General features: G+C 40.5%; 1 protein-coding gene across 2 annotated transcripts in view; it reads right to left on the bottom strand.

Annotated features, from left to right (window-relative positions):
• Positions 1-342: 342 nt before the first annotated feature.
• POR (cytochrome p450 oxidoreductase) overlaps positions 343-18,631 on the bottom strand; it is a 75,676-nt gene continuing 57,387 nt past the window's right edge. For both annotated transcript variants that reach the window (XM_073665445.1, XM_073665446.1), the window contains 6 exons: positions 18,333-18,514; positions 13,550-13,699; positions 12,068-12,335; positions 7,667-7,812; positions 6,376-6,461; positions 343-2,327 (listed from right to left, as the gene is read on the bottom strand). In XM_073665445.1, the coding sequence (XP_073521546.1) occupies positions 2,183-2,327; positions 6,376-6,461; positions 7,667-7,812; positions 12,068-12,335; positions 13,550-13,699; positions 18,333-18,514 (977 nt within the window). In that variant the 3' untranslated portion in view covers positions 343-2,182. The remainder of the gene's footprint in view (positions 2,328-6,375; positions 6,462-7,666; positions 7,813-12,067; positions 12,336-13,549; positions 13,700-18,332; positions 18,515-18,631) is intronic.

Here is an 18,631-nt window from a genome sequence, read left to right on the forward strand (position 1 = left end):
CATATCCTTTATTCATTGGTCCAATTGTTTTGGGAGTGTCCCCTCATTTGGGACCATGGCCCTTTTTCTAGTCCGCAATTATGGCTGAGTCTGTATACAAACGGCTGTCACCATACCCTCATTCTTATGAACGGTTGAATTTCAGCAGTAGCTAATAGCGGTGTGCAGGATTTATGTATTTGCAGCCAAAACTGGACTGGACTCTTTCGTGTGAGACTGGAAAAGCATGAAGTCCATTGGCTGGTTCTGATCTATTCCATGGAACAAAATATATACGGCTCATGCATAAAGACATAACAGGAGCTGCAAGGACAGAGGAAACACAAAATACATAAACGAGTATAAATTTAAGAAGTATATTTTATTTCAAAGGTTAATGTATATTTAAAATTATTTACAATCATTAACAATATTTTATTAAAAGCTAATTTTGAAAAGGGCAAAAAAAAATAATTCAGAATTGTTTTTGTTTTGTTTTTTACACACAATACACACAGGAAAAAGGTTAAAATGATAGGACATCAACAGACCATAGATAAGATAGCACGAAAAAAAAACATACATAATATAGCACAAAGAAATCTGTGAGGACAGATGACTACGACTAGTCTGCCTAGTATCAGGATGAATCTTTTTAATATGACTCCTGAAACACATATTACAATAGCCCATAAGCTATAATACTAGTAAACATGAATGCCAAATTTGAAGAGTCATCCATTCCACCATTTCTTCTGTTCTGTATATAATCTGTAAATCCCATCAAAGATGTAGGGAAAAAAAACAACTTTCCAATAATTTGTGGTTAAAAAAACAAAAAACAAAAAAAAAAAAAGTGGGCCGACATGTCCATGTGAATGCAGCCCAAATAAAAAAGAAACAACATCTTTACCTTTTATCAGGAGGTCCTGTAATTTCTCCATTTACCCATGATGTCCACCACACTTCAGAAGAGCCATTTACGCACAATCTACATTACTGTGACCTTGTCAAATCTGAATCAAGTTACTGAACAGCAACCTGATTCATTCAACACAATCCCATCTCAGACGATGAATAAAGAGTTTATCCAGAACTATTCAGACTACAAGATGTCATGAAATAAATAAATAAGGTGCGGGGGAATGGATATCTACAAACTGCTTGCATTCGGGAATGATTGGTAATAGAGTCTGTCCGAGAAAAACAGTGGAAATTGTTTAGCGTTAGATCTCGGATCTTACAGTCGATCTTTAGACGCAGGTATGATATGGGATGCTAAAAAGTAAATGCAGCACAGCAACACTCCGGACAGCTGTGGCGTTTCACAGTACATCCGGCTTGATCTGCAAATCCATGATAGTCGTCTTGTAAAACAAGGGAAATCTCTAGAATAATGGGGAAATGCTCCAATGAACAGACAATTTCAGAAGTAATTATACAGTAGAATTACTACTGGTAATTTATCAAGCTCATCTAATGATGCTAATTAAGGGACTGGAGGAAAGCATTTAATGTATAAGGCACAAAAAAATAAAAGCTTTTCTTTTTAGATTTTTATTAATCTTATTAATGATTTAATTTGGGGAGAAGAGCTTAGGAGGTTTCTCTTTATACCGTCAAGCCTCAATCTGCCAGTTCACCTAGATAAAATGGCATCCTCCTGTCTTTGTATTTCATAATTAGCAAAGCCGCACAAAGAATTGTATGCCCTCATTTGTGAAACTAGTTAAAATATATCAGATATGTGAATGTAGACTAGATTGCAGCTCATCCATTGCTAACCGGAACATAATACATAAAAGCAGCCACATGATATGATAAGAAAAGTATGCCATGTGAATGACAAATTGTCTTTGATGCAGATGCACCTGATTCATGACTCTCCTCCTTGTAACTTGGTTAAATTGCAACCGCACAAAAAAAAAATCTGTATTTCTGAACATCCTTTGACACAAACTACTACTAAATAAAAGTCCATTTGCATCACACTGTCTGACCATGGACATCCTACTGGCCTGGACAGTTCCTTGACTGATACGAAACCTAATTTGAGAGGATTACATTTGGAACAGTACTACACCAGATGCATCTCTTAAAAAACAATTGTAAAAGATAGTGTCTATTTGATTTACGTAAACTGGCTCATGCAGATCTCCAACAGTAGCTATAGACAGTCCTCCTTTTGCAGGCTTTGAGTGAATTAACTCCAGACATCCTGGGAGTAACGGCCCTTGGTCATTAGTTTTTTGATGTAGTCTACTGCCTGGCTGTGATCCATCTTTCCAAACTCTTCAACAATGTCATAAAATGCGTTCTGCACATCACGAGCCATATAGCGGGCATCACTGTAAGGAGTACATGAAGGCAATGATTACTCATACTTAACATCATGGGATATTAGAGGGAGTGTGTCATCAGAAAATTACCTAGTCTATGCTTTAAATCAGGTTTTTATATTCAATTCAATTATTTTTTTCATTAGATGTTATGTAATATTTTTCTATATTAAAAACAAATCTGGTCACTTTCACACTGACCACCAAGCCTAATTTTAGACTTACTTCATGTTCTGTACAGAAGACTTTTCATTAGTCTCTTTAACATTACAGACAGGATTACAATAAGAGGTAATACTATCTATACCAATACATCACAGCTCATCCTCTCTCCCTTCACAATGTCCTTTACTAAGTAGTGCCTGAGTCAGTCTATTGCTGCTAATCTACAAGTGGCTTTCCTAAAAGAGAGGTATGTCAGAGTCTAGAAATAGGTTTAATGGCACACTGTGAAGATTGCAATATTTTAGATTTCTTTTTTTTATACAGATCATCACAAAAAGAAAAAAAGACTGGAGGGTGAGTATCAAAAAGAATTTTCATACCATCAACTTGCATTAACTCATTTCTGACGTTGTACATAATAATACGTCCCTGAACCTTATGGACCAGGTACGTATTACGACATGGCGAACGCGCCCGCACACAGGCTGTGCGAGCGCGATCACTGCTGGGTGACAGCTGACACCCGGCATTCAGTGCCAGGAGCGGTGCCTGCACTGCTCCGGCACTTTAACCCCCTAAATGCTGCGATCATGAAACATGCTGGGTGGGGACTCGAGCATGCTGGTGCATACCCGATGCAAACTCAAGTAGCGAGCACTTGCGCCCAAGACGAATGACGACATTCAATATGATAACATAATGTTATCAAATTTTGTGTCATACCTCTGGTATCAAAATGTTCACTATACCCCTTGATAAAATCCTTGAGGAGTGTAGTTTCCAAAATGGGGTCACTTGTTGGGGGTTTCCACTGTTTAGGTGCATCAGGGGCTCTCCAAACGCGACTTGGCGTCTGCTTTCGATTCCACCCAATTTTGCATTCAAAAAGTCACACAGTGCTCCTTCCCTTCCGAACCCTGCCGTGCGCCCAAACAGTGTATTTTCCCCACATATGGGGTAACTGCGTACTCAGGAGAAACTATAGAACAAATGGTATGGTGCAATTTCTCCTGTTACCCTTATGAAAACGCAAAATTGGAGGCTGAAAAACATTTTTGTGGGAAAAATGTGAAAATTTTATTTTTACGGCTTAATGTTATAAACTTCTGTGAAGCACCTGGGGGTTCAAGGTGCTCACCATACATCTAGGTAAGTTCCCTGAAGGGTATAGTTTCCAAAGTGGTGTCACATATGGGGGGTTTCCACTGTTTAGGCACATCAGGGGCTCTCCAAATGCGACAGGGCGTCGGCTAATTATTCAAGCAAATTTTACATTCAAAAAGTCAAATGGCGCTCCTTCCCTTCAGAGCCCTGCCGTGCGCCCAAACAGTGGTTTTCCCCCACATTTTGGGTATCTGCGTGCTCAGAAGAAATTGCACAACAAATTTTGGGGTCCATCTTTTTCTGTTACCCTTGTGGAAATAAAAAAAATTGGGGTTTCAAAATTGTGCTGATGTAAAGTAGACATGTGGGAAATGTTATTTATTAACTATTTTGTGTGACATATCTCTCTGATTTAAGGGCATGAAAATTAAAAATTGCGATGTTTTCTAAATTTTCGACCAATTTCCGATTTTTTCACAAATAAACACAAGACGTATCAAATAAATTTTACCACTATCATGAAGTACAATAGGTCACAAAAAACAACAACTCAGAAACACCGGGATCCGTTGAAGCATTCCAGAGTCATTACCTCAAAGTGACACTGGTTAAAATTGTTAAAATTGGCCTGGTCATCAATGTGCAAACAACCTTTGGGGGTAAAGGGGTTAAAGAGATTGTCTGGGGCCCACGCAGTTTCTCATCTCAGATGACACGTGCAGCATTGGCAGGCGTCATGTACATTTCCTATTCTAATGAAAAAGACATGCACAAAAGTTGATGACTGCATCACTCACTTCATTGCGAAAATGAGTAGCACCAAACAACCCCTTCCATTGTTCAAGTGGATCTAAACTAAAATTGAGAAAAAAAAGTTGTACCATTTTGTGTGTACAACTCTTCTGGATCTCCAGGAAACAAACATGTCAATTGTGCCTTATCCTATTACTTCCCTCCTTTCTCCATTTAGCTAATGTACCAAGTATTAGGAAGAAGGGACCAGGTGGAAGGGAGTAGCACATGAAAGGATCAAATTACACAAGTTTTGTTTTTAGGCAGCATTCACATAGTGTTTTGCTGCCCCTTTGGACTTTGTTTGACCTTCTCTCCAGTGGTGTCCATCTTCTACATAGTCTAAAGGCCCCGTCACACATAACGAGATCGCTAGCGAGATCGTTATTACGTCACGGTTTTGGGATCGCTGGAGAGTCGTTTCGTGATCGCTGGGGAGCTGTCAAACATGCAGAACTTCCCAACGATTTCGGCCGCCCCAGCGATCTAACTAACGATCTCGGCGGTCGTCGGGACGCTTTCACACAGCAGCTATTTCAACGATCCACACCTTGATAGGGACTGTACTGTGTCACAAAGGCGTGCATAAAATTACTTTTCCGCGCCCCCTCAACACATATACAAAATAGAAGGGACATATTGACAAAACATGTACAGATTATATACACTATATACAATAGACAAACAACACATATACCACATTTATACAAACTATATACATTATATAACACAGGGCTACAAGGCTCCAGGGGAGCAAGCATCCCCACCAAACACAGAGCCAACATTGGCTACAGGGGAGCGCACAGCCACACCAATTACAGAGTCACAGCCGGAGAACGCTACAAAGATCCGCAAAATCAGGACTCAGTCGAATGAACGGATATCAACAACTGGGAGAGTTCTGCTAGGATCAGCAATCCAGCATGAGGTCAGAAACAAAGGATGGAATCGCTATTCTGTTGCCTTCTTTATGCACGGTGGAAAATGAGAATGCTGTAGCGACCACCAATCGGGGACGAGGGGCGCGGAAAAGTCCAATTTATGCACGCCTACGTGTCTCAGTTCTGAATCGCTAACGAGGTCGTTGATAAGGTGTCAAATACAGCGATGCACACTGCCCAGCGGGAGCGCAACGACCCAGGAATGGTCCAGGAAGCTTTGTAAGGATCAGCGATCTCACAGCAGGGGCCTGATCGTTGCTACCTGTCAGACATAACGAGATCGCTAGCAAGATCGCTATTGCATCACAAAAACCGTGACGTATCAACGATCTCGCTAGCGATCTCGTTATGTGTGACGGGGCCTTAAGTTATTGGTGGCTCAGGACAACTCTGGTGGTATTTGTCTGTTAGCATTCATCTTTTATATATTTTTTTTTTTTAAATAGATGGTAAAGATCTTATAATTTATCTACTCCTGCATCCTCTGCATCCAGTATACTTATGAGTATTATTAACTCTAGTCCTGCAGGTTGCATTTGGGTTTGGATTGGGCATTTTTAAAACTGTGGCTCAGTAGTTAGCACTGTAGCTTTGCAGCGTTGGGATCCTGGGTTCAGATCCCACCAAGGACAACATTTGCAAGGAGTTTGTATGTTTTCCCCATGTTTGCATGGGTTTCCTCCCATAGACATACTGATAAGGAACTTAGATTGTGAGCCCCAAAGGGGACAGTGATGATGATGTGTGTAAAGTGCTGTGGAATACATGGTGCTGTATATGTAGGAATAATGAAGAAAGTGTCTAACCAAAAATGACAACAGAAGAAAGACGTTACATACAGTGTAGTTTTAGATTTTGGACATTTGCCCCATTGAAGTCATGCTGCAGTGTACATAGATGCCATGTAACATCTGTAGCTCAGAAGGTTCTTCGGAGGGAAGCTAACACTAGAATTACCTTCTTCAGGAGAGGTAACAAAAGCCGTGCTATAGAGAAGGGAGCTACAGATTCCCGGACTTCCATACTGAATGGAGCCATATACGCAAGACACTTACCCGCACACATAGATATGAGCATTTTCCTCACTAATCAGCTTCCACACATTTTCCTTGTTTTTCTTTAGAAGATGCTGGACATAAACCTGTAAGAAGAAATACAGATAAAAAAACTCTATAGAGAGCTAGCCCCTCCACCAAATCATGACCTACTAATGTAATACAATTAGCACGTAGAAACAATATAGCAAAGCACCCAATTTTGAAAAATAATACAGAATTTAAAATCTTTGCATTAGAAATTCTATTCAGCGTAACATTACATGACTATCCACCAATTACTCCGATTGGTCGGAGTGGGTAAGTGACATGATGTCACTAAGGGACATGTGCATGTGCATGATTGAAAAGGAAAATGTATCACTTATAAGGCTATGGCAGAGCTAAATGGGGGTACACTTATTCTAGAGATAAAAAGCTTTCAAAGGCAAAATGCCATTATATGGTCACTGTCAAATCTAAAAGCTTCACTTATACTGTAGATATTGCAAATGGTTTCCTAAAATATTGCAAAATGTGAATGGGGCAGAAGTCTGGTAATCTAGCATGCCCACTGATCCATGTGGGCACATATAGCAGTATTAGGCCTCAAACACATACAGCACATGGATGGCATTAGTGTGCCGTCCGTCTTTAACATTGCAAAGGATGGGAGAAGCTTTGTCATTGATTTACTTATCCATCCATGACAAAACACTGATGGTAAAAACGGACACACTGATCCAAAACACTGCTGACGCCAGCAACAATTTTTCATGTATGAGTTTAAAACGGACGTGTGAATGAGGACTTATTCACCGAAGACTGACATAGGCAAAGTGCATCCCGTGGACCACATCCAGCACTTTGGCTGTTCCCATCTAGACCGGAACTGTAAACATTACACATGAAAAAAGTAGGGGCATATTCAAAGTAATTCCTGTGTTGTCCCCTTCACACTTTTTATTTTAAAAAGAACACAATCCTGGGTGGGACTGGTCTGAGAATTGCATCAAAGAAGCATATATTTTAATGTTCACAGCACCAGCACAGACCCATTGTCCGTGTGGAAAATAATACATGTATTTGACACCATTAATTGTTCTGGGCCAACGACTGGTGTAAATATTGTCCAATCCACCGCCAGAGGGTACTCACCGGTTATGGAAATAGGCCCTTACCCTGGCGCACTGCTCAATGATTGGACATTGTGGAATATTTTAATGACCCATATTAGTCAGAAATAAAATTACCTTACAGGAATGGGAGTAGGCCATATTCTCAAAATCCTAGTAATGGTCGAGTTCATTACCTTTTCTTTCTGATCACGGGAGAAAGCAACATTCAGCTGGGTGAGGACATCATCTTTCTTAAATTTAGCAAGTTCTTCCTTGTACAGATAATCTTCACTTTCATACCGGCAGCCATAATACAAGACCGTGTCTCCAACCTCCTTACCTACACAACACAGCAAAAGGTCACAAACTCCCCACAGTGATATTAGGGTGTATTCACACGCAGAACTTTCTGTAAATGTGCCATTAATCTAAAATGTTTAAAAATGCAAGGTTTGCCGAAATCTGTGTTTGCCACAGAAACCACCCCATTCAGAAGGAACCGATGTTCTGCTAAGAATTTCTGAAACAAATCTGCTCCATGTGAATACGTCCTGAAGAAAAGAATGGCAGGCTTGCCATTAGACATATATTCATCCTATTACGGAACTAATGACTGCTTTGGGTGTAGAAATCCTTGCCCCCATTTTACTCTGTACCCACCCGTCCCGATTTCCATTTGAGATTAATAAGAGACACTTTAGACCCAAAATTTTTTGTACATTTACTTTATGTCTCAAAAGTATATGATGTGTGAAGTTCATGCATGTCATTTATGTCTGTATCCTCATATAGAAATAGTCACCAGAACTAAGTAGACCAAAAATATGCATAATTCATAGGCTGATATAAGCGATCAGATGTGCAATCTTATCTTTTTACCCTTTTGGTAGAAATAAGAACTTAAATGTGAGTGCAAATATACCCCATGAATAGTTAAGGGAGAGAAAACATGAAAAGTCACTGCATCACCCTCCCTTCGGGTCCTTGGAGGCTGTGCGGGGAGAGCTAACAGTTGAAGGCTTCGATTTTTCTTTCTGCACCTAGATTATTTTTATCTGGAAGCTAGGGATCCTAATAAGATAATAAAAAATTACATTCTCGTTCTCATGGTGTAAAGATGGTGATCGCGGATAGAGTGCAACCGCATTCGGCCCCATGGAGGAAAGGGACCAGCCAACACCTTTTTCAGCTGATTTTGGGTTCTTGTTGCTCAATGTGAAAGTGATGACAGGGGAGAAAATTCATTCATTCATTTATTTATTTTAAACAGAGAGAGGACATTATTGGAAAATGGAGGGTTAGGATGGGGGAAATTATTACAAGAAGGGGTCAGGACAGGGCACATTATTACTGTATGGGGGATGTTTACTCCATAATGGGGTACATTAATATTTCCACATTGTGGTCCACATTAATTTATGGAGCCACGCTATGTATTTTTCCAACTGTATTGAGGCATAAAAAGGTGTACGCTATTACTATAGATGTGGGCAGAAGCAATATACGTTACTACTAGATTGTTGCATTACTATTTCATTTGAGCACAAAGGCAGCCATTACTACTGAACTGTACTATTGCACAGGGGCCATAAAATTGGACATATACAGTACAGACCAAAAGTTTGGACACACCTCATTTAAAGATTTTTCTGTATTTTCATGACTTTGAAAATTGCACATTCACACTGAAGGCATCAAAACTATGAATTAACACATGTGGAATTATATACTTAACAAAAAAGTGTGAAACAACTGAAAATATGTCTTATATTCTAGATTCTTCAAAGTAGCCACCTTTTGCTTTGATAACTGCTTTGCACACTCTTGGCATTCTCTTGATGAGCTTCAAGAGGTAGTCACCGGAAATGGTTTTCACTTCACAGGTGTGCCCTGTCAGGTTTAATAAGTGGGATTTCTTGCCTTATAAATGGGGTTGGGACCATCAGTTGTGTTGTGCAAAAGTCTGGTGGATACACAGCTGATAGTCCTACTGAATAGACTGTTAGAATTTGTATTATGGCAAGAAAAAAGCAGCTAAGTAAAGAAAAACGAGTGACCATCATTACTTTAAGAAATGAAGGTCAGTCAGTCCGAAAAATTGGGAAAACTTTGAAAGTGTCCCCAAGTGCAGTTGCAAAAACCATCAAGCGCTACAAAGAAACTGGCTCACATGAGAACCGCCCCAGGAAAGGAAGACCAAGAGTCACCTCTGCTTCTGAGGATAAGTTTATCCGAGTCACCAGCCTCAGAAATCGCAGGTTAACAGCAGCTCAGATTAGAGACCAGGTCAATGCCACACAGAGTTCTAGCAGCAGACACATCTCTACAACAACTGTTAAGAGGAGACTTTGTGTAGCAGGCCTTCATGGTAAAATAGCTGCTAGGAAACCACTGCTAAGGACAGGCAACAAGCAGAAGAGACTTGTTTGGGCTAAAGAACACAAGGAATGGACATTAGATCAGTGGAAATCTGTGCTTTGGTCTGATGAGTCAAAATTTGAGATCTTTGGTTCCGACCACCGTGTCTTTATGCGACGCAGAAAAGGTGAACGGATGGACTCTACATGCCTGGTTCCCACCGTGAAGCATGGAGGAGGAGGTGTGATGGTGTGGGGGTGCTTTGCTGGTGACACTGTTGGGAATTTATTCAAAATTGAAGGCATACTGAACCAGCATGGCTACCACAGCATCTTGCAGCGGCATGCTATTCCATCTGGTTTGCGTTTAGTTGGACAATCATTTATTTTTCAACAGGACAATGACCCCAAACACACCTCCAGGCTGTGTAAGGGCTATTTGACCAAGGAGGAGAGTGATGGGGTGCTACGCCAGATGACCTGGCCTCCACAGTCACCAGACCTGAACCCAATCGAGATGGTTTGGGGTGAGCTGGACCGCAGAGTGAAGGCAAAAGGGCCAACAAGTGCTAAGCATCTCTGGGAACTCCTTCAAGATTGTTGGAAGACCATTTCCTGTGACTACCTCTTGAAGCTCATCAAGAGAATGCCAAGAGTGTGCAAAGCAGTCATCAAAGCAAAAGGTGGCTACTTTGAAGAACCTAGAATATAAGACATATTTTCAGTTGGTTCACACTTTTTTGTTAAGTATATAATTTCACATGTGTTAATTCATAGTTTTGATGCCTTCAGTGTGAATGTACAATTTTCATAGTCATGAAAATACAGTAAAATCTTTAAAGGAGGTGTGTCCAAACTTTTGGCCTGTACTATATCTATCTATCTATCTATATATATATATATATATATATATATATATATATACACATACACATATATACACACACACACACACACACACACACACACACACACACACACACACACACACACAGAGAGAGAGAGGGAGAGATATTATATTTATCTATCTCAACATTTTAGCTATGGTATAATTGGTATCAAATAACTGTGGTGATATTTAGTTTCATTTTATTATTGCAGTAAAATTACAGGCCCTAGAGAATTTCAGGGATTTGACGGGTGAGTCGACGCCAAGTAAGAGTGCCATTTTGCGATATTTCTTGAGTGTGTACCTCCGTGGATGGGGACAACCAGGGACTATTTAAAATCTTTATCATACTCACATTGGTCGTTCTAGATACATTGTCATATCTGTCCTCACACTTCACCCCTATTTTTGCAAGTGCAGCCTTGGCTGATATTTTTGTGTTTTGTTTTTTTCTTTGTTTTGGTATATCTATATGATCCGCAATTTTGGGCATTTTTAATAAGGAATAATAAATTGTTTTTAGGGGATATATACGTTTTTGTAAGCAGTTTTTCTATATATACTTATACAATCCACAGAGTTTGTGTTTAACTGTCACAGGAGGTAATATTCGTGTTAGCACTGTGGTTTTTCATAATGACCAGCAATGTGGTATTAGTTTGTCACTAAGAGGTCGTAATATGTTGTCCAGCCATGGTGTGGCGGTATTTATCCCTTGTATGTGATATTATTGGTATATTGGGTCTTGATAGTGGATTTTGTTTAGTAACAGGATGGTGGTTATACTCAGACACTATGTGGTGAAAATATATGGTCAATGTGTCGCAGTATTTAACACTTTGTGTGGTTTATTACTGGTATATTTATTTTGGCATAGCGGACTTGTTCAATAACAATATGGTGATATTTGTTATTTGGTAACTGTATGACTACCATTTAGAAGTATTACTTGGAAAATGATGTTATTGTGTTGTTGTCGTTGAGATTTATTTTATTAGTATTATTTTTTGGGGGTAGGCTAGGGTGGTTATAGGATCTAAAATGATACAAGGGCCCATACATCTGACCAACATGCTGGTGAGGGCCCAGTTCTAAATTTTGCACTAGGGCCAATAGGAATCTAGTTGCCTCTACTTGTTCTTCTACTTTATCTTCAATAAGAGTTTACAGATCTATTACTACATACAACCTTAGCAGTGAAAGGATTAGTTAGAGGATTAATGCAATACTCAACCTCCATGGCATATTTATGGGATGTGCTGCCAAAGAAAACTAACAGCTATGAGAAGAGTCATAGAAATACAATGACGACGTTCTACACTGCTTCTGGGTTTGGTACATTCACTCACCTTGCTGTTTCAGCCATTCCCGCTCTTGGATGAATCCCACAAATGGAGCGATACCAGTGCCAGGTCCAATCATAATAATCGGTGTGCTGGGTTTGAATGGTAGTCGGAACTGGGATTTACGGACATACATGGGCACAGATGATTTGTGGCCATTGTCAGTTGGCTGCTTGTTTTTAAGCCAGTTTGTAGCAACTCCTTTGTTCTGTCGTCCAGTCTTGGACTCATATTCTACTACAACCGCACAGATGTGAATGGAATTGGAATGGACCTACATTACGGTGCACAACAGGCAAAGGAAAAAATGTTGAACCATTCTTTAAAACAGTAATAATTATACAATAATAAATCATTTTATATATAAATACACAAAACCAAGTTGCAAAGCCATCATCTAGGCGTCACAGTGAATGTGAGGTAGTGTTCCCTCAGCACTCCAGAAGTGGGTGATAAATGCAGAATTGGTGACTTGTTTCTATTATACCTTTTCTCTGATTGTTCCTCACCTGGTTTTGGCTCCCACTCCTGAGAAAAAATACTGACCATATACTGATGGTGGGACCGTTGCCTTTTATCAGACTTCACAAGGAGCACAGCTCCTCATTTAGAGGTATTATTTTATCAAAGTGTCTACTATAGTAGGGTTAATAGCACCAAGGAATAAGATTTAGGGGTCCCTTTTTCAGTTACTGGTCACTGTACTGAGGAACTATAGATAGGACTTTGACCACTGCACTGAGGCACTATATATAGGACACTCCATGCTGCTTTGTAATATTTATGTATAAGTGATGTGTTTGACTTATGGCAACTACTCCCACATAGCTGACCTTATTATTGAATCTACATATTTATTCTCAGGGAATTATGGGTTCATTTAGGGACAGACTACTTTGAGCAGAGGAAATCTTTGGCTTTTATACCAGTAAAGAAGGCTCTGTGTGTCACTACTGATGGGGGGGGGGGGGGAGCTGGAGGTCGGTACTCAGGGGGACTCTGGATGTAGCTCGTGACCCTCTATCAGAGGAAAATATGGCTCTCAAGGTAAGAAAGGTTGGGGGGGGGGGGATCACATTTTTTTTTTACACTGCACAACTCCATAATTTTAGTATCAATTGTGCTTTGTGTTACAGCTTTGTCCAACTCAAATGACCTGCACAAGCTTTACATGGAGATTTTATCTAATGGAAATGGTGTTCAAAGGTGAACACATGCCACAGATCTTCAGATAGACAGGTTAATATAGGTGTTTGATAAGGTGAGGAAGGTCGCCACTCCCTATTGCAGCCGATTGATCACGTCATCACGCTTTGTAATGGTCTATTGGTACTATAGGGCAGTAGGGTTTACATCTTACTTTCTTTGTCTTGCGAAATAAAATAATGAGTACGGTTTGTGAATATTAAAACGGAAGACATTGATACAAGTCAAAAGGCCATCATTATGGACAGGCTACGCTGGTTAATGAGTATCTAGATAACTTACTTTCGAAGAGGAAGCAATAGAGTAGTAACGGGCCTGAAGACGTGGCAATAATTCACAAAGATGATCAATAGGAGGACGCAGTGAAGGCATATCTTCGAGAATCGCCAGGATATTTCTCCTTGCTTCCAGAACCCAATTCAGGTACAAAGCCTGGACAAGAAGAATACTATGTATTAACATAATAATGCACAGCTTTTTACCCCAAAATTCCAAATTACATAACTGCACTTCAAATACAAAAGCTAATCTTTATTGAAATCGAGCAAATAAAAGATGACATTTATTAAAAACATTGTCCAGGACATTTACATCGATTGCTTTAAGTCATCAATATCTGATCGGTGGGGGTGCTGATGTCACACCCCCAATCAATCAGATATTGATGACCTATCCTATTGAAAGGGCATCAATGTAGAAGCCCGGACAAGCCCTTTTAACTTGTCACCACAATGTGCTGGAGAACTCTTAAAATGTACGTACACCTTCCCTACCATTTGTGGTATTGCTTTAATGTATTAAAACAAATAAAAAAAAAATACAAGTGGTCTTTATTGAATCAGATTTTTTTTTCTTTCTAATATCTACAACTCTTATGCTGACCTAGGAATCTACATGGTAACAGGCTGGAAACAAATCTTGTGTAGTGAAATCTAACAGATCCTCTTCCTCCAAACATTTCATGTTAACCTACCAAATTTAGGTAGGGGGCAGTAGCGAGTCAGGTGGAAGCAAGTATATCAAGCACTTAAAGGGGTTTTCCCACAAAACAAAGTTCATTTTAATTCATAGATCTTGGAATAATAATAAGTTCCACAATTGGATGTGTTAATTATAAAATGTTCCTGTGCTGAGATAATCTTATAAATGTGCCCCTGCTGTGTACTGTGTAATGGCTGTGTCTGACCGTACAGGAACATGGTCTGATCATACCACCTCTCCTGGGCAGGGGGGGAAGCAAAGAGAGTATACAGACATTACAGCACAGGATCACAGCTGATTCCTTTAGTGAGATAAAGTGTTTCCCTGCCTGTTTTGAAACAATGTTTTACCTCAAAAAAAGAATCAGCTGTGAACCCAAACTGTGACATCTGTATACTCTCTTAGGTTTCCTCCCCTGTCCAGGAACATTATTTTTAAACACTTCCAAAGATAGAATTTATTATTCCAAGATATATGGATTACAATCAACTTTAAGATTAACTTTATTCATGGGAAAACCCCTTTAAAAGCTTCTTTGTAGACTGTCTCCACAGAGACACACAGGTCTATATAAAAGTAGCAGACACAAAAATTAAGACATTGTGAATCAAGTAAAGTGTAAAGCCCCCGTCTCACATAGCGATATCGCTAGCGAGATCGCTGCTGTGTCACGGTTTTGGTGACTCACCAGCGACCTCACCAGCGATGTCGCTATGTGTGACACTTTGCAACGATCAGGCCCCTGCTGTGAAGTCGCTGATCGCTGCAAAGTGTCCTGGACCATTTTTTGGTCATTGGCCTCCCGCTGGCCAGCACACATCGCTGTGTGTGACCAGCGGGACCAACGATCTGGCTGGTAACCATGGTAAATATCGGGTTACTAGGGGCACGCGCGCACTTAGTAACCCGATGTTTATCATGGATACGACTCTGCTAAGGTGAACGGTAACCTACCGCGCACCGTAGCAGAGTGGTATCCATGGTAAACAGCGGGTTACTAGGGGCACATGCGCACTTAGTAACCCGATGTTTACCATAGTTACCAGCCTGCTCCTGCTTGCAGCAGGCTGGTAACGGGAGCAGGACATCGTGGAACGATTCTTTCCACGATGTCGCTGCTCCCCTGATCGCTGGTGAGCCTGCCTGTTTGACAGCTCACCAGCGATGTATTAGCGATGCAGCAACCTGACAGGTCGTATCGTTGTCGGGATCGCTGCTGCATCGCTTAGTGTGACGGGCCCTAATAGTCCTGCATATGTAGATGTGTAAATGGGATTAATCCACAGTGATTAGATAGTTAGTCACAAAACCAGTTCTTTTGTGTACAAGTACCCAGATCACACCTAGTGATAGTGGCCAGACAGCTATAAATGCCAGAATAGAATGAGGCCATATTACTACTTTCCTTAAGGGCCTGTCACACTAAGTGATGCTACAGCGATCCCGACAACGATACGACCTGTCAGGGATCGTTGCTGCGTCGCTATGTGGTCGCTGGTGAGATGTCAAACAGTCAGATCTTCCCAACGACGCAGCAGCGATGCAGCGACACGTAACGATCTGTATAATGATGCACGCCTATGCGTTTGTGTCTGAGTCGCCAACAAGGTCGTTGGTAAGGTGTCAAACATACTGATGCATGCTACCCAGCGGGACCTCAACGATCAAAGAAATGTCCAGACCATTCCGACACGACCAGCGATCTCACAGCAGGGACCTGGTCGCTGCTAAGTGTCAAACGTAGCGAGATCGCTACTGAGGTCACTGTTGCGTCACAAAACTTGTGACTCAGCAGCGATCTCGCTTAGTGTGACGGGGGCTTTACAGGAACACACAAATCACATCCTAAAGCAAACGAAAGGGCAACATGACTAAAATAACAGAAATGTGGCAAAAGAGAACAGACAGGAGCTTTAATAGGGAACCTGCAGATATGGGGTTTATTTGCAGGCTTATAGTGTTCTGAACCTGCCTGGTGCCAGCACATAGACCCCCCACTTCCGAGAGGAAATTAACTTTATTCAGTTCCCAGCAGCGTTTGGGTTTCAGTCACGGCCCTTACAGCCGGCCCTAATGCGGAGCACAGTCAGTGCAAGGGTGGGGCAGATAGAGCGGTGACTAAACCTGCGCCGGCGCTCCCCCCGTGACCGAAACCTGAACACTGCTAGGTGGAATAAAGTTAATTTTCTCCCTGCAGCAGAGCTCAAAGTGAGGGCACCTCGCAAGCTTAGAACGCTATAATTGTGCAGATTAGCTCCATATCTATAGGTTTATAGCCTTTTTTTCACATGACAGGTTCCCTTAACGAGAAAAAAAGAAACACACACTTATACACTATCTTTCTCTATATATCTCTGTGCATGCCCTTAACCCCTTTAGTACACTTATACTTTAACCCTCTCTGGGTTACCCTAACACACACCCAAGCAGCCTCCCCCACTTGATAATACTAAGTGTGCATGTGTGCGTACATAACTTCCAAACTTGAGAATAACCTTTTGAGGTGCACCATCCCGAGGTGGACACTGTTCCATGCGCCCACAGTCATCCCCCATGAAGCAATCACGGGGTGCAGATACATTTCCATAGCAGCCGGGGGACAGCTGAAGGCCCCAGTGCTTGCTATATCGGTGCTTCTATGAAGCTGAGCCATAGGCTGGGCTTCATGGGAGACCATTATATTCTCTAACTACTGCAATACTGTGGTATTGAAGTATATAGAAAAAGGAAACAGATGAATGCAGAGTTAAGACCCCCCAAGGGGACTGAAGGAAAAAAAAAACATAAAAATTCAAAATCACCCTTTTCTTCCTTTTAAAAAAAAGAATAAACATATTTGATATGGCCAATTATAAAATGAATCATCCTGTATAGTTAAAGGGCTCAGTGGTTAGCATTGTAGCCTTGCAGCGCTGGAGTGAATCCGACCAAGGACATCTGCAAGGAGTTTTTCCCGTTTTGCGTGGGTTTCCTCCCACACCCCTAAGACATACTGATAGGGAATTGAGATTTTGAGCCCAACGGGCACAGTGATAATGATGTCTGTAAAGTACTGTGGAATTCATGGCACTATACAAGTAAAATAAATAGTAAACACTGTAAAAGGAGGGAAAAACGTAAGGTTTTTATATCATCGCAACTCCACCAAAAAAAATGCAATAAGAAACGATCAAAACACCATATGTACTCCAAAATAATATCAATAAAAACATCAGGTCACCATGCAAAAAACAAGTCTTCCTGTAGATGGAAAATGTTATAAGTGTCAGAAAATGGAGACACAAAATACAGTTGTTGTTTTTGTTTATAAGTGTGGTAAATTGTACTGATCTGAAGAATAAAGTTTCCAGGTCATTGCCATCACACAGAATGCCATAAAAAAAAAAAAAAGGCGGAATCTTTATTATTTTTTTTCACTATTTCACCGCACTTCCATTTTCAGTACATTACATGTTAAATGAATGGTGTCATACAAAAACAACAACTCGTCCAGCAATTAAAAAAAAAAAAAAAAAAAAAAAAAAAAAGACATGCCCACAAATTTTTTTGGTCAAAAGTAAAATTAAAAACAAACAAAAAAAAAACAAAAACACGTTATGGCTTTTGGAAGAGGGGGGAGAAAAAAAATGCAAAAAAAAAAATAAAAAAATCGGCAGGTCAGGAAGGGGATAACATTGATTTAATGTAATGTAATTGTGATCTCCGGTAACAGACTTAATACGAGGTATCATTTTTTCATATTTGATGCACTGGGACAATATATAAAATGTAGCCTGTGAAAACAAAATCTTTTCACTGCCAAGGATGTATGCTATAATAGCCATGACTAGAAAATAAAGTATAAAGCTTAGGTTATTGATGGGAGGCTCATGAGTGCATAGCTAATCATTGCAGATCCACTAAACAGTGGATTTTGCATGAGACAAATAAGGCCCAGCTATACATTTCTTGTGCATCTAATATGAGTATTACATGGCTAACCCACATGCACCAGAGTAAAAGCCGCAGCTTGGTAGCTGTACTGTATTCATAGAAGCAATGTGCTAATTCCTTCCTACCAAACAAGGCTGGGCTATTTGCTTACCTTGCCGTCAGATGCAGAGGAGGCCATTTTACGCAGATTCTCTTGATCTTTTGGATCAGTGGCATACTGGGCAAGCTCATAAAGTACATTGGTGCGAGGTGGATTGGTTATATCCAAGTAATAGGTGAGAGCTGTACGATATGAGGTAGGGCAGGGAAATGGATGCTTCTTGTTGGATTCCTCTGCAGAAAAAAAAAAGATTAAACCAATTTTAAAGCACTGACTAAAAATGAAGAACGTTATTTTAGAAAACCACAAGGATTTATTCTTTTTTTTCTGGGGCCATGTGTATTATGAAT

This window comes from Phyllobates terribilis, unplaced genomic scaffold (assembly GCF_046119375.1).
Source record: "Phyllobates terribilis strain yellow unplaced genomic scaffold, ASM4611937v1 Scaffold_2__4_contigs__length_985480577, whole genome shotgun sequence".
Lineage (NCBI taxonomy): Eukaryota > Metazoa > Chordata > Amphibia > Anura > Dendrobatidae > Phyllobates > Phyllobates terribilis.